Raw genomic sequence first — 13,873 nt, forward strand, 5'->3', positions numbered from 1 at the left:
TTTTCTCTTGTTATCAGATTTCATTACTATACAAGAGGTCATTATAGTGCAGCGAGGTCATGTGCTGGAGTATAGTTACGTCCTGTACCGGAGAAAAAGCTGGAATCCGCGACACTGGTGCAGAGACCTCCATGCAGTAGAAGCAAGAGAGGAGGGCCTGTTTATTCACACTCCACTGCCTCCGTAAACAGGAAAGAACAATTTGATGACCCGCCAGCTGGCAGTAAACACCAGGACAAGTCTGGGCTCCTTATGGTCAAGTCCCCAGCGTAAGAATACTTTCACCCCAGTGACATTTCCCAGAGCAGAGTATTATAGTAGCAATTAAATATCTGCTTTCGGAGGCTTTGGTCCATCTTGTCTTTCATGGAAGCTACTTGATTTTTCTCCAGAAGAGGTTGGTTTTCAGAACAAAAGGTAAATGAACAGGCGCATCATCTCTAATGACAGTAATTTTGTCAAAAAGCAAGACTATTCACATTGAATCCTAATTCCTTATGTTGGAAGTTATCTGTCTCTTTGCATCTTCAGGAAAGGTCTTTGGTGAAAGCACCATGGGCAGACCACCTGGTCGCTAGGGGCTTCGTCTTCTCCCTCCATGACTCATGGAACGGGGGAGGCTGGAGGAGGCCTTCAGGGATGACAAAGTCCAGGAGGCTTCCTCCTCCGCTGGCCACAGAATTGCGCACCCATCATCCCAAAACTGAGTTATCCTGCTTCTTAAAAATATACCACAAATAAGAAGGGGTTTTTCATTTTCGCTCTCTCTTGTCAGTAATGCTCCCACTTGCATATATGAAACCCATTTTTCCTCATCCAAAAGTTAAGGTAAGATGAATTGACATGGCTCTATTTTTCAAGTATATGATCACTACAGAGACATTAAAAGTATATTCAGGGGATTTGTTTTCCAGGAATTTCATGGGTCTCAAGTCTGGGGCTTGACCTCCCAATTCTTTAGAAAAAGCTAAAAATCATAGTTAAATTTGAGAAAGTGTCTAATTTTTTTTCCTGTTTCTTTGAAAACAGTACTATCATTTTTGATCACTTCTACAATCATTATTTTATTCACTTCAGTGCCCCTTGTTTCTAAAGTCTCAAAACACATGTGGGAAATGCCAGCTTCTGATTACATTTGTAAAATTCCAACCTTGACCCCAAAGCTGTGATTGTTCAAGATGCCAGATACACAGAATTATTCACTAGGCTTCAGGAGAGCTGTCCAATCATATAAATCTTGATTCTTACACAAATCCTCCTCTGGGAGTACAGACTGGAGTAATACTGTGATGATGCAGTAGTTCAAGTGAGCCCAGCCAGATTTCATGATGAAAAGAGATGGTAAAGAAAGGCCACACAGTTTTCTGGAGTTCTTTGTCCACTTTTCAATGGTAGCTCTCAGGTTTCTCGTTTGTAATCAGTCCTTCGCTGAGAGCTTAAAAAACCCTCACAAGGTGTCAGAGCCTGTTTGATAACCCTATCCTCGTCCTTCAAAGTACTCTCACACAACAGGACCTGTGACCTGACAGGACAGATGCTGGCAAGGACGAGAGGAAATGAACAGGGATCTACCCCAGGTTATCAGAGTCGATGGTCCTGAGAGATGTTAGCCCATACATGGAAGGGGTGGGAAACTGGAAGGAGGTCAGTAAGTCTTTGTGAGTCCCTCTCAGGTGGGTGCCATTGGCCATTTACTCATTGATCCTTCATCCAAAGCAAAGGGGATTAATCTATCCAAGGTCTTACAAGAACATCTCTTTGATTGTTTATCAAACATCTGAAGAAGTTACAGGATTATAAGCACCCTAACCATCACCTGCTATAACAATCCTTGTTTAATCTGGCTTGATGTGTACCAGTGATACAACTGTTAGAGCCAACTGAAGCTCCTGGAGAATGACGATGAAGAACCTCTTGCCACGTTCTCCACAACCTTTGATAGGGGGCCCTTGAAGCTTCTTGGGATAAACTTTTCGAAACTTGTTTGGGTGCAGGCAAGTCAAGTAAAGAGGTTTGCATGTTGAAGGCCATAGAAATGCTGAAGAGATCTAAGACCTCACAGACTCCGTGCCTTTTATCACAAATAGCTGTGCACCTCCACTATCTCTAGCTTCTTGCATAGTGATGGGAATGGAGAAGGAGCGTAGGAAATGTGTGCAAATGTTGAAAAAATAAGCATAGCTGAGAGGAAAGAGGACTCTCTACTGTCATCAGCGGCATCCCAAAGTCCTGAGGAGAAAGATATGGGAATTTTGTGTAGTCCTGAGTCTACCATCCACAAGTGCAAACTCATGGACTTTGTGTCATCTTTCCTGAAAGTTACTATATTAAAATCATGGTGGATTTTTTTTAAGTGACTATACTCAAGGACATATGTACCAAGATTTTCAAACAACAGAAGCATGGATAACAGTATGAACTTCTGCATGTGGCTTTTATAAATAAATGGCATTGGACTTCAAAGATCCAGTTACCCCTTTCGTCTTAAGTAGAAGGAAGCCCTGTTCTGTTTGCAGAAAACTCCTGGATTTGGTATTGACCGACAATTATCAGCTTCTGGACTCATGGTGTGGCTCAGGATCACTGTGTGACAGTGGTTTATGGAACCAGAGCTTGGAGTTTTGAATGCCCATTTTATCTCCTGAAACCCACAGCACTGTAACCCGAGTCTGCCTCAGTCACTTCCACTATCTGCTCTTCCTGCCCATGATCTAGAGAAATTAGGAAGCATTTTTTAAAGGTATTAGAGTATTACTATACTTACACTTAATAGAGATTTTTATTATTCATTTCTTAAAAATGACATGGCAAAAATGCATTAAAAGAGAGCTCTGTGAAGTCAGCCCTAGGCTCGGGGAGTCTAGCCTGCAGAGGAGGTATAATCTGTCCTCACCACCAGAGCCAGCCTCATCATCCTTTCCAACCCGTGAGAGAAGCTCCAGTTCTTCTGCAGCTGGGCTCAGTGATTACAACAATCTGTGATCATGACTGTGTGCACAACTCAACAGATCCAAAAGCTGAGAACACCAACTGAGCCAAGAAGTTCAGGAGACCCTGTGTGTTATTGTTCTCAGGTGACATATCAAGGGAGGTGATGTCTAAGAGATTTTTAGGTCACCCTGAAAAATGAGATGAACAACTTGACTAAGACAGGCATGACAGATGAACCAAGAATCAAGAGTCTTCACCTTAGCCAGAGACACTTCCTGGGCTGTGCTACCTGTGGGCCAGCACTGTCTTTCATTATTCAGCATTTTCCAACTTTGTTTATACACTCTTGCTTTCATATGCCATTCTCTTCCACTTTCTTTTCTTCTGTCTTGAGCTCTCATGGACTCCATAAGAATGAAGGGGAAGCACGCAGGCCCAGTTAAATTCTCGTCTTCCCAATTTTCCACTTGGCTGTGCAGCCTCCAGGAGCATATTTCATCTAGAAACAAAGACCACATGGAAACCTCAACTAGACACATAGCCTCTCATCCACCCATCTTTTGCGGCAAATATATATTGATGACCAGCAACAGTGTCTGTTCTACCCAGAGGACTGAAAAAATATATATATATTTTTTTTTTAGTGAAGAAAGGAAGAATGTTCTTTCAGTTGCTAGAACCCTAGGGCTTCCACATAAGGCCCCACCATTGCAGTCCAGTCCTACTTATGGGCTTTGGATTCATGTGTGCAATCAAACTGAGGATGGAGGCCCCCCTGGCAGAAAGCATCATGCCTTTCAGGAGACGGCCATTGGTCCAGCCATTGTGGGAGCCCTCATGGGAGCTGTAGAGAAAGGGGTGGGAGGGAAGCTCCCCCAGTGGCTACGAGGAGCCCAGGTGGGGAAGGTGAGACGGCACTACTGACTGATGATGCCAGGAACGAAGAGGGCTGCTCTGCTTTCAAGACCCAGCCACATGGATACACCGTGGGGTTTATTTCAGAACAATGTTTGACACCCATCCTCACAGAGAAGCAAAACCTTTGATTGCTGAGTGAGTCAAGGCTTGGGTGCAACCCCTCCATTGGAAGACAAACCGTACACCATTCTGTCTTTTGAGTTACCAAGCATTGAGAAGTGGCCAGGTTTTCTTCTCTTTTTCTTGTTTCTCACAGTGACATCCATTGACCCAACCTTACATTCTCCATAAGATGAACCAAGGAGAAATGCTTCTTACTTAGAACACCAAGCATTCTGCATTCGAGTCTGTGTGGACACATGTGTCCATGGAAAATTCAAGAATGGCAAACAGATAATCTGGTGGTATATTTGACCAAAGGCTCAGTCTACTTCCCTCGTGCGTATCAGAGATGATCCCAAGTTTGCATATGTCTAAGTTCCAGCTGCCAGGAAGCACCTCTGCCCACACGGGGAACACTTGCTCTAATATGGCTGCTTCCCCCAAACGGAAGCTGCATGCTCCTCTGGATAGACAAAGGGCAAGTTCTAGTGTTCCATAAAGTTGAATACCCATGACAGAGCAGGAGCATGGCCATGTCTACACCTTCCTATCCTCCTTTTTCTCCTGTTTTCCCTAGCCATATGTCTTCTTATACATGATGACCTTTCCGAATCCCTGGATCATAGAATGAGTTGAAGTTCCTTTTGACCCTTCCTGGAGAATGTGCTTGCTCTCCCTCCTTCTCTCTCATGTCATCTTGTCTTTGGTTTTATTTTTCCCCACCATGGCCGGTCTGTCCCAAACATGGGGCACATCCCCCCACCCGGTCCCCTGGGCACCTGGCATGGTTACGTACGTGGCAGGCAGTGTTGCACTTATTTGATCCTACCTTAAATGTCCTGTCTTTTATTCCCCAAGCGCACTATCTGGATAGGGTAGTTAAAGGTATGGTCTTCCTTCCTCTATTTTCCTATTGTCTTTGTGTGTGTGTTTGTGTATGAGCATAAAAGAAGAAATGTGTATATAAGCAATGTATATACACCCCAGAAGCATGGTGTCTAGATGCTGCCACATCCCCAGCTTTGTCCCAGCGTTTGCTCCCCAAAGGGTGGGTTTTTGGTCACGAGGTAGTTGATATACCAGGAGCGTCATTCTTCCCCCTAAAGTGCTCACTCTGTCTGTGACATTACCATCGTGCTGTTGTCCTTCCCTCCACGTGCACACATACGCCCCTCACTTGTTCTGCCCCATCTTCTGTCACCCTGCCAATCCCTTACAGCCCGTAGTCCATCAGAATTAAGATACTGAGGACCAGGGTGGGTGGCCTGAGAAAAGAAGAGGCTCCAGAGTAAGCTCAGAAGTATGAACAACTACATTACATGACTGTTGTCATGGTCATTCATCCAACAACCACATATGAAGCACTTGCTAGTACTAGTGCTGTGTGCTAGGTGCTGTGACAGGCTCTGGGCAGTTGGGGACACAGACCCCTGACCTTGAGAAGTGGGTGGTCTGTTTGCTTGTTTTGTGTTTGTTTTTTTTTCCTTTTCAGAGAAGGCCCAAGTTTGGTAAGGTTTATGTTTGAGGAGTGTTCCATATAGGCAAAGTAATTCCCTTTTCAACATCTTTATTAATTAGCTAGTGCCCCATTTACCCAAATAGGTCTGATTCCTCTAAGAATAAGTCTGGAAAGGTCAGATATGTGTGCACCTATATGTGGGTTCACAACTGCCCTGAGGAGACCCCAACCCCACTGAGGAAAAATATCCTACAATATTCATCATTTTATCCTGAAGTCCTAACTTATCACCTGGCACAGCGTATGTGCTCAGTGGTTAAGGAAAAATACTTCCTTGTCAGACTGTCTGACAATGAATCCCAAGTCCACCAGGTAATGAACTGGATGACCTTGGGCAAGTTACTTAACCTCCCTTCACCTGGGAGTCTTTGTACAATGAACTTGGTAACAGGACCTACCTCATAGGGTTGGCATTAGGATTAAGCAAAATAATGAATGTAACGTGTTTAGCAAATAGGCAGGGGTAATGCTCAAAAAACATTAGTGATGCTATTTTATCATCATATTCTTATCCTCACCCTTAATTTGGAGAACTTCATTAGCCAGAGTCATTTTTGAAATTGGAAAGAAAATGGCTAAATTGGCTTTTAATAAGAGATAGCAACAGCTGTTCAAAAACTTATGGAATGGGTTTGGGGGAAACATAAATGACTGACTGCTTTCCAATCAGAACATCTTTGCCAAGTACAGGAAAGGTGTTAATGGGTTCCATCAGACGGACGCCTGGTGTTGAGAAGCAAGGTTCCTTGCATTTTACATGCTGGTCTTCAGCTGAGAATGTAGTCGTTCCGGCAAGAGAGCATAGTCCCTTTGAGCCTCTTTAAAATAGGCATCTCACACATGATCATTATCAGAGGAATCTTCAGTATGGATTACATTTAATAATGTACCCATCTCTTTGGTAGAATTTTTTCGTACTGTCTGAATTTTTTTCATATCCGTGAGTCTTAAGCAAGTTCTTTGAATTTTTTTTAAGGGAGCAGATATAACTATACTCATTTTATTGGAAAAGGAAAATGCAGTTGAGGAAGTTGGGGAGCCCACCCTGGGTCACCCTTGTAGTGAGTGCCAGAGCCATGAGTTTGAATTTCCTGACCCAATCCGTATTTCCAACATTCTGTCTTTTATCATCATTCACCAGGAATGTCCCATAATTTCCGATATTCTTCCTCCAAGCCATGCCTTCCAAACTGGCACCCTCACCAGGAAGTGATATATATTCTCCCTCAAACCACCTGTTCTGATCTTTAGTTCAGAAAATATCACCAGACCTTTATTTGGATTAGGCCAATAAATCATAACTTGCTTTAAAAGACAATTTTTTTTTTTTAACCAAAATCTATGTTTGAACCAGGTGCCCATCCTGCTGACTTTCTGGTATAATGGGCTCTAATCCTAAAAAAAAGATTTCAGAGACCTATATTGTGTAGACTTAGGACTTGCCTGAGTAGAGTATCCTGCCAGCAGAGATGAGCCAACTTTTGTTCTTTGTTTTCCATTTGTGTCAGTAGATACTAAAGAAGCGACATGCACGTAACAGATAATGCTGAACTCCTCCTAAGCGCCAGAAAATGTGCATGCCACACAACAGAAATGCTTCCTATTCTTGTATTGCTGCGGTCTAGCAGAGTAGACACTAATAAAACAATTCCAATGAGTGTGATGAGGGTTATGATGGGAGATGTCCAGGGGTCACCTAGCAAGAAGATCCCTGCAATTTAGGCTGGGCCTTATAGACCAAGATTGTGAACTTTAGGCAGAAGCGTATGAGAAAGCCACTAAAGGTTATTAAAAGCAGGATGGTGGCTTGATGATGACATTTGTGACTTGGAAGGATTAGTCTGGCCGTAGTGGGGAAAAAAGAGTTGAGGGAGAGCACTGGGGGGCAAACAGACCAATTAGGAAACTCTTGGCATCATGGAAGTGGGAGATGATGGTGACCTTGTCTAGGGAAGTGACTGTAGGGATGAAAAAGTACAAGAGGACTGGAAGGAGAGCCATAAAGAAATGGGAAGTCCCAGTAGAGGATAGGGTTAATACACAGCTCCTTTGCCACTTAACTAAAAACTGTCTTCAAGGATTTGGAAAGCCTTCCTGTCATACCTGATGCTGGCTTCAAGGGGACTTCTTCATAGGCTTACACAGAAGGCCGAAGATAAAGTGGTCCCTTGTCATTTAAAGGGCATCTTTTCTTTTGAAAAGCTTAGGCCTTCTCTAAACCTTGAAATTACATTATTTTGGTTCTAGCAAATGCCTGATGTGAGTCCTTCCAGAGGGGATTGTTAATGTCAGTTGGGTTCTCTGAATTATTGATGAGTCTCAGAGTTTGTAGAATTAATGAGCTTTAGTGGTGGGTAAGGATGGGCACATTGCTTTAAGAAAGTCAGCAAGTCACCCCAGAGGAGGCTGCCTCATCCTGGCTAATGGGGGTGTGATCACTCCAGAAGAAACTGCTGGCTGAGAGCAATCCTCATTTAACCCACAAATACTCAGGGTCCCTCTGAAACCCTGAAATGGAGAGGACAGTGCAGATCCCCAGGGTCTAACTTGGTCCATTTGAGGAAACTAACAATACTTAAAGTGTTGCTGTGATTTCACATAGAGAGCTTCCCCTCCCTGAGAACACACGCCCCCTCGGAGGTCTCTGAGCAGCACAGAATGTGTGCACTCGGTGTTGTGCGCTAAGACGAGCTCACCGGAGAGGGGTTCCCAAAGAGGGCTTTGCGGAATGGAATCTTCCCCATTATTATAAGTGGTTATAGGGGAAAGAAAGTTCTGAGGTCAAATTGGAAATTGTCCTGATGATCAAATAAGCAGGTTTCTTCCTTGGAAGACCCTCGGAGCCTTTAAGGTATTAATGTTCAGTGTGACTTTCTAGAGTGAGATTATAGGATAAAATATTTTCCAAACTTACTTGACCGCAGAAGCTTGGTTTTGAGGACCTCATGGAACTGGCATTCTGCAAAATTCACTTTGAGAAGTATTGCTTGAGAGTATGAGACCCATTGCAAGTCCTTCCTGGAACAAAGTAAGATATAGGTAAATAGAGTATAAAATTATTGAGGGCAGAAGATGTATCTCATCTCTGTATGCCCTGGAATGAACATCGCTCCCTGGCATCCTATAGGTGCTGACTAAAGTTTTGAGCCTCTCTTTTGGGTCAGTTGTACTGGAAGGACCTAATACATCATCTTGTCTGAACCTTCATTTTCTAGATAAGAAAATTGAGGCCAAAAGAGGAAAAGTAACTTTGCAGAGATCCCACAAGTTAGGCAGCAGGTACTAGAACCCAGTCTCTTGTCTCATTCATTGATTCAACAAATACCCTTTGAGTACCTGCTGTGTGCAAGGCGCTGGATTAAAGCCAACATTGCCTTTACAGAGTTTATATTCTAATGGTGGGAATAAGACATTAAACTAATTACAAAATTAATAATTTACATATACTTGGGAAACTTGCTTCCAAGGAGGACAGAGCACTAGGAAAGCATGAAGTAGTGGCCCTGGGCTGGGACTCATGGGCTCGAACCCATCTTGCTGCCTCCCACTGAGCTGCATGTTAACCCCCATGACCATGTTGTTGGGCTCGTCTCAGCTCTTTTTGGCAAGGTTTGTATTATGAGGACCATAGCTCTTGACCCAGACATTTATACAGTTGGGACTCACGAAGGTTATTTACTGGTTTTGTGAATTTCTTGGTGAAGTTATGCAACATTAAGACAAATCAATTCAATAATAATAATAGCACCCGTCATTTATTGAATGCCTACTTAGGTTACCCTCCATGCTAAATAATTAACATGCATTATCTCATTAATCTTCCCAGCAACGCTTTGAATTAGACATTACCTCCATCTTATAGATGACAATACTGAGGCAGAGAGAGTTAAATGATTTGCCAGTCATCCCGTGGGTAGTAAAAAGGTGTCTGCCCAGTTCCAAAGTCCACACTGTGTTACCGCACGTGGTTTTAATTTACAATTTAGGATTAAGTGGTGTAAAATTTGAACTGCCTTAGAGAATCAGGATCTGAAAAATAACAAAAAGTTATTTATTTTAAAAGTAATTTATGTGAAGTGTCTAGCACAGTGGCAAGCCATGGTAGACCCTCAGTTGATGGCAACTGTCATTGTATTGCTGTCCTGAAGCCTCTAAACCAGCAGGTGGCAAACTACAGCACAGAGACCAAATCTAGCCCATCATCTGTTTTTGTAAATAAAGTTTTATCGGAACACAGCTGTCATTCATTGACGTATTGATGTATGTTACATCTGGCTACTTTCCCACTACAGTAGCAGATTTGAGTAATTACAACTGAGACGCTATGGCTCACAAGCCTAAAATATTTATTATCTGAGCCTTCACAGACAAAGTTGGGTGACATTGACCTAGACAAGTGCCTCAAGTCTCTATATTGCCATTCTGTGAGTCTATGTAAGGTTATGGGTGCAATCCATGCTAGTGTATGCCTTCTACTTAAAATAGGAGGTAAAAGTCAGTAGAAGACTCATATACTGTCTTTAAGCTATAGGTCAGACTTTGTGCATCATGCATACATTATATTATTTAATCCCTTGAGCAACCCCATTGTATAAGTAGGCTGAGGCTCAAAGAAATTGAGTGGTGAACCAGGTGGGTAAGGCATCCAGGCTTGTACTCTTTGCCGCTGATGGGAGGCTACATCTTGGAGCAGGAGAAAGCAATCTACTATCCTTCTTAACAATTGGGCTCAACTTCCTTCCTCCAAGACTGATTTCAAATACAAATGAGGCTCCGTTGAAAGGCCGTCCCACTGGATGGATAAACATCTAAATGGGACTAGTTGGGGAAAGGGGGTCTCTCATTGTTTGGACCAGGAAGGGTGGCTGGTATTGGGAGCCGGGTCCGGATGCCTGGCTGATCACCTGCATGCCACAGCACTGTCCCTATGCTTGTACACCTGCTGTCCCTGTCACCGGCGGGGAGCCATGCTGGTGGCTTCCCACCCTTCCCAATAGGCTTCTGCAAGGATCCCTGCTAGGCTTGGAGTGCACAGTCAATAACTGTTTCTTCCTTTGAATGATAAACAGGTGGCCAGAGTGATTGATTGGCTGCTGTCTGAACATCTCAAATACAAATGAACAGGTTCTTTTCTTTTACTTTGTAATAAAAGCCAACTACTAACAGGCCTTGAAACACTAAAGTTTTTATATTCTAATTGGTGGGTCATTCAGGGCATCCCTGCCTCAGCCTACATCTTGTATTGGACAGCTACATTCACCCTTGTCCCCTTTAAGAATAAGTGGTCAATTTTCAGTTATTTTGTGGCAGAAAATTTACTTTATAGCCATATTTGTAGCAGTTTGCTGCTCATAATAAATTTAGTTTTATAGATGACTTTGACATCCATACCCTTCCCTGAGACTGCATAGGGCCAGAGAGAAGACACAGAAGGCAGGCCAATGAAAGGTGGTTTTGTGGGGGTTTTTTGTTGTTGTTGTTTTGAGGGTTTTTTTGGTAGCCTCTCTGAGGAAGGAGTTATGAAGACTTGAATGAAAACCAAGGGCCAAAGAGAGGCTGAAGTGAACCATGTAATTTAACAGATTCTCAGACATAGATTTCTGAGCCATGAACTCAAAGAGAAGGGTTCAAAAGGGTGGTAATAAAAAACCTGTAAATCTACTCGACTGGTAAGGATAATTCCCTCCCTTATGATATGGGCAAAGTAGGACCACGGCGGAATTAAACATCGCCTGACCCTTCTTGATGCCGTCACCCGAGGTTCCCTCAGACAATGGCCCCTCCCATATCTGGTTCCCAGCAGACTGTGTACCTCTCCCCAAGAGCATTTAGCAGTGGAATATTTTGCTTATACAAATCTGTCTTCTCTGGTAGCCTGCATGCCCCCCAAGAATAAGAAGTAGGTCTTGTCCATCTCTCTACCTGCCGTGCTAGCCCAGAGAGAGAAGGTGCTTGATACATGACAGGCACCCGGATAGACAGATGAACAAAATTGGGGAAGGGCAGCCTGCCCATAGCTGCATTTGCAGTCCCAGACAGCCCTAGATCATCTCTCTTATGGCAGTCGTCAGGGTCCTCTGCGTGCAGAACCCTCTTCCTAGTTGCGATAGAGAAGATGGGAAGGAGAAGACCCAAGGTTTCTTCCTCAAAGCAAAGACAGTTGTTCAGGAGAAAATGGAACAAAATAAATGAAAAACCTAGGGTCCAGTACAAGTAACAGTACAATAGTACTTTCCCCAGTAAAAAGGATAGCCCTTCTAGAATGAGACCCAGAAGTGCCGAGGGAACATAAGGAGTAAATGGAGAGGTGATTCCTTTGTTTCAAACAGCCCCTAGAAACGGGAAAAACACACAAGAGTGAACATGGAGCAAGGATCAGGCAGAAGTTTCCGTCAGTCACCCCTCAGGCTCATATCCACAGACTTCCCCTTGGGAATCCTGATCACTTTTCCAAGGGGGATGTTTCAGGCCTCCCGGGGTGCTGAGGGCGTCGATGTGCTGGTGGACCTGAGAACAGTTCCCGAGCAGGCAGGTGGAGCACGAGTGTGTGTGACTGCAGGTGGCTGCGGACGGTCAGAGCTCCATGCTATATGCTTTGCCTTGCAGAGGGTTGCCCTGGCTTGTGCAACGGCAATGGCAGATGTACCCTGGACCTAAATGGCTGGCACTGCGTCTGCCAGCTGGGCTGGAGAGGAGCGGGCTGCGACACGTCCATGGAAACTGCCTGCGGTGATGGCAAAGACAACGATGGAGGTAGGTCCCCAGCCCTAGGGACGCCGTGCAGCTTGGGCAGGGGTCGGGCGGGGGTCCAGGACAACAGATGCGCATCAAACTGCACATGTGATGGAAGGAATGAGTACATGTCTCTAGTTGTTCCATCTTAATTAATTTAAATGAAATAACAGAAATTAAATTAATGGCCATCTGACAGCCGTGGAGAGGATAAGGCATATGGAAGAAAGAATTTTCTAGCAATTCAATAGCGGGATGTGTTGCCTGGCACAGGTGTGCAATCTCCATCACTGGAAATGGACAAGAAGAGGCCCGTCCAGTTTTGTGTCACAGAAAGTAGCAGAAAGGATGCTTCTCCCGCAGAGGCAGGTTGAGTTACCTTCGGTTGTGATGCCTTCTCCCCTGATTCTGATAGTAACCCCCACCAAGCCACCTTTGCCCCCACAACCTCTGTCCTGGGGGTTTTTCCTAGAATAGGTCTTAGTTAATTGGGTTTTTTCAAGTGCTGCACAGTCCAGACCCTAAGGAAGAGAGGCCTAGTCTTGTGGAATATTTCTCAGCTGGGAGAAAAGAGACCAGGGTTCCAATCCCTATTGATCCCCTGTGTATCCCTAAGCAAGTTACTTGATGTCTCTGGGCCTCACACTCTCTATTCACGCAATGGGCAATTAGATCATGAGGACCGTTCCAATCTTCAGATTGGCCCTAGCATTAGCCTTCTTTCTTCTGTTGTGTTACTTTAATAAATATTATCACAATGTGCTCTACTCTCCCTTAGAAGACAGATTGATTCTTCCTGACTCTCCTAATCTCAGGGGGTTAGTAGGAGAGATTAAAAAGATAGAGAAATGAAAAAAATTTGAAACCGTCAACCGTTCCTTTCTAACAATGGGCTGACAGCTGGCCTGGTCCTAATGTGTTTACGCAGCACCTAAACATGGATGCGCAGGGACTTGGTAAGCGTACGGCACAGAGTAGGAAATCAGCAGGCCACCTACTCAGCACACCAACCTCTGGGAATTTTCTACTTAGAATGACTCTGTGATCTCAGAGTGCCATATGGATTAAAAGTCCACAGGTGTTTATTGTGGTTATTCTAATTCGTTTACCTTCTATCGTCTCCAGCAGCCTGGAAAGGGCTACTTCAGACCACCGAGCTTGGTCTAACTGGCTTTCGGTCCATCCACCTGCTGCCTGCCTCCAGGAGGTGATCAGGCCTATGCGCCCTGGTCTGGGCCCCGTGGAGTAGTTGTCCACGAGGAGCTCATGGGATTGAGCCTTGGTATCTCGGCAGAAACAGTGGGTCCAAGTTCTCCTCTTATGACCTTGCAGGGTTGAAATGTCCCTTCATCAACATGAACCCTACCAAGTCTATTAATTTTTATACTCCATAAATATCCACAGTTCCTCCTATGGGGCCAGGCCCTAGGCCAGGCACAGAGATAACAAAATCTTCTCCTGTGCTCTAGGAATTCAGGTGGGGAAGGAAAAACCCACAGTGAAGGGCTAGTGGACAGTGTGAATTCTGTGCAGACTTATATATTGGTTGGTGTGGGAGCAAGGAAACATTCACCAGGGAGGTGATACTTGAGTAGACAGGTATTTCTTGGAAAGGAAAGGGCTTTCTGGGGCGCTTGGGTGGCTCAGTCATTAAGCATCTGCCTGTGGCTC

The 13,873-nt window shown here is 44.3% G+C and overlaps 1 protein-coding gene across 1 annotated transcript in view; it reads left to right on the top strand.

The window, feature by feature from the left end:
• The window catches only part of LOC111154485 (teneurin transmembrane protein 4), a 373,890-nt gene that overhangs the window by 259,486 nt on the left and 100,531 nt on the right, over nucleotides 1-13,873 (top strand). The window contains exons 13-14 of the mRNA XM_022514097.1: nucleotides 4,810-4,836; nucleotides 12,077-12,223. Of these exons, the coding sequence (XP_022369805.1) occupies nucleotides 4,810-4,836; nucleotides 12,077-12,223 (174 nt within the window). The remainder of the gene's footprint in view (nucleotides 1-4,809; nucleotides 4,837-12,076; nucleotides 12,224-13,873) is intronic.

Source organism: Enhydra lutris, unplaced genomic scaffold (genome assembly GCF_002288905.1).
Source record: "Enhydra lutris kenyoni isolate GAN:26980312 unplaced genomic scaffold, ASM228890v2 scaffoldscaffold37, whole genome shotgun sequence".
In the NCBI taxonomy this organism is placed as follows: domain Eukaryota; kingdom Metazoa; phylum Chordata; class Mammalia; order Carnivora; family Mustelidae; genus Enhydra; species Enhydra lutris.